This window comes from Propithecus coquereli, unplaced genomic scaffold (genome assembly GCF_000956105.1).
Source record: "Propithecus coquereli isolate 6110/MARCELLA unplaced genomic scaffold, Pcoq_1.0 Scaffold120, whole genome shotgun sequence".
Taxonomy (NCBI): Eukaryota; Metazoa; Chordata; class Mammalia; order Primates; family Indriidae; genus Propithecus; species Propithecus coquereli.
The window spans coordinates 5,043,271-5,046,011 of NW_012136081.1; the positions used below are offsets into that span (position 1 = coordinate 5,043,271).

The 2,741-nt window shown below is 51.4% G+C and overlaps 1 protein-coding gene across 2 annotated transcripts in view; it reads left to right on the plus strand.

The window, feature by feature from the left end:
* The first annotated feature begins 41 nt into the window (after window positions 1-41).
* MRPL21 (mitochondrial ribosomal protein L21) overlaps window positions 42-2,741 on the plus strand; it is an 11,340-nt gene continuing 8,640 nt past the window's right edge. For both annotated transcript variants that reach the window (XM_012665615.1, XM_012665614.1), the window contains exons 1-2: window positions 42-206; window positions 1,430-1,593. In XM_012665615.1, the coding sequence (XP_012521069.1) occupies window positions 95-206; window positions 1,430-1,593 (276 nt within the window). In that variant the 5' untranslated portion in view covers window positions 42-94. The remainder of the gene's footprint in view (window positions 207-1,429; window positions 1,594-2,741) is intronic.

Consider the following 2,741-nt stretch of genomic DNA (forward strand, 5'->3'; position numbering starts at 1 on the left):
CCGCCTGGGCCTCCCAGAGAGCTAGGATTACAGGCGTGAGCCACCGTGCCCAGGCTCTAAGGGATTTTGAGCTGCCTTTTCACATGTGTGTGACATGCATGTGTTAAATGTTTTTCACAGATATGTTCCTAAAACATCCCTGAGTTCACCACCTTGGCCAGAAGTCGTCCTGCCAGACCCAGTTGAGGAGACCAGACACCACACAGGTAAAAGGCTTCCCTGGGAGACAAACCAGAGGGTAGTGCCGCCCCCACCCTGGTCACCGACCAAGGGGGTGCCAGGTCACAGAGCAAGGATGTCACCTTTCCAACAGCTCCTAGACACAGCAGGGTGAGCACTCATGTTCGTTTTTGCCAGTTAACACCAAAATTTAAAGTGCTTGTTCATGTAATACGCACTCCTTGAGCGCGCTCCCCCCAGCCCCTTGTTGCAGGCACGTACGTGCATGGGTGAGGGCAGGGGGCGCTTGGTCCATCTCTTGTCACCCACTGTGAGTAGAAACATGGGGTTCGGGGACAGTTCTTCCCAGTCAGAAGAACAATTAAGCCCGATTATGAACAGAAGCTGGTGCCTCGCTGGCTGTGGGAGAAACATGCAGGAGTGTCAGAAGTCATTTCAACCTGTGCGTGTGTCCTGAGAAGGGACAGCATGGCCAGCCACTATTGCCATAATCCTCACTTTTCCAAAAAGCTGGAAATCTAGCTGTTGGGTGGAATCTCCTAGTATTTTAAAATACTGTTTCAGATACTGTGCAAGATAAATACACCGAGACTTCCGTCCTCTGCCAGGTGCAGCTTCTGGTCTGGGCTCCCATTCCAGGGCAGAAACTATGTTGTGTTCATTCTGTACTCAGCCCCAGGCCAGGCCGGCAGGGCGGTGGTCAGTAGGTGCTGTTCAGAGTAAATGGTGCAGGGCATAGGGGATCGTTACCTGCGCCAGGGCAGGGGCAGCCCGCACAGAGCACGGAGCCTGCGTGAAAGAGGCATGCAGACAGAATCCACGCAGCCCTTGGGGACAGGATTCTGGGTATTCCTTGTTGCAGAAGGCCTCTCCTTTCACTTCCCGGCGCACATGTCCCTGGCCTCTGGTAAATGGAGCCAGGCATGCTGAGTGCTCAGGCCAGAGAACTGGAGAAAGTGGTTTGGACACTCTGAAGTCTGGGGAAGCTTCCGTCCTTAAAAGCCCCATGTGCCAAGGTGCCTGTGCTCCTGGGAACTACAGATTGACCCTGAGCCTGGTGCCTATACCTGCAGGATGGGCCAGCAAGGGCTGGGTGGCCACCAGTGAGGTGCTCCCAAGGGGTAAGCTGTCACGTGCACCCCAGGGCCCCTCTGCTGGGAACTCCATGGACACCGCAGTAGAGGAGAGTGGGAGAGGGGGTGTAGGGGAGAGCAGCCATGGGTGACTGCCCAGCCGCCTTTCTCCACAGAGGTCGTGGGGAAGGTGAACGAGCTCATTGCCACTGGGCAGTACGGCAGGCTCTTTGCTGTGGTGCACTTTGCTGGCCACCAGTGGAAGGTGACCTCCGAAGACCTGATCTTAGTCGAAAATGGACCAGACGTTGCATGTGGAGAGAGGATTCGACTGGAGAAGGTGAGACCACTGAGTCGCTTGTATATTCAGGGACTCAGCACCACATGAACAATCTTCGTGCCTCAGTCCATCACTGAGGAGGTTTCTTCTAGTCTGGGGCCAAGGCCAGCAAAGCCAGGGCTCAGAAGGCACAGGAGGGAAAGAGTGAGCGGTGGCTGCGTCAGAGGGCGAGGCCAGGGCAGAGCACCCGGCCCAATAGGTTGGTTCCATAGAGGGAGGAGACAGCACATCTCTCTGAAGATGAAAACATGTCTCAGGCCAGGTGCGGTGGCTCAGGCCTATAAACCTGGCACTTCAGGAGGCCAAGGCAGGAGGATCACTTGAGCCCAGGAGTTCAAGACCAGCCTGAGCAACATAGCAAGACCCTGTCTCTACAAAAAGTAGAAAAATTAGCTGGGCGTGGTGGTGTGCACCTGTAATACCAGCTACTTGGGAGGCTGAGGCGGGGGGATCACTTAAACCCAGGAGTTTGAGGTTGCTGTGAGCTATGATGATGCCACTGCACTCCAGCCTGGGTGACAGAGTGAGACCCTGTCTCAAAAAAAAAAAAAGTGTGTCTTTATTGCTTCGCCTTGTGAAGCAATCTCATGAATGTATTCCCATGGAAAAATGTTTGATTGCAGATATAATAAAAATCCCAGAGAAGTGTGTGGTAAGTTTTCAAGCCCATGTTCAAGGGGAAAATGTGTCAAGTTTCTGCAAAAACACTACCATTAGATTTGATGACTGCTGCTGTTTTTAAACACTAAGGACTGGTTTAGAGGCAGTCCTCTGGGTGCTGCAGATAATTTTTCTTTGATTATTTAATTAGCAATGTAATGTAATCTAAGATACATGATTTTCCTTTTAATTAAAACTCCTCCTCCTTTGTGAACATAGATCTTTGCATATGTACACCAAGAAGAACATGAAGCTCTGTTTCTCGGATGATCTGACCTTGACACCTTAGCTCAGAGCCAAACTAATTAATTTAACAAAACAGTGTCTGGCAAAGCTCTCTTCTCCTTAATGACATCAGGAACTCTGTCATAAGCTCTTGAGCAAGAGCACATTTATTTATTTATTTATTTTTTTGAAACAGAGTCTCACTCTGTTGCCCGGGCTGGAGTGCTGTGGCGTCAGCCTAGCTCACAGCAACCTCAAACTCC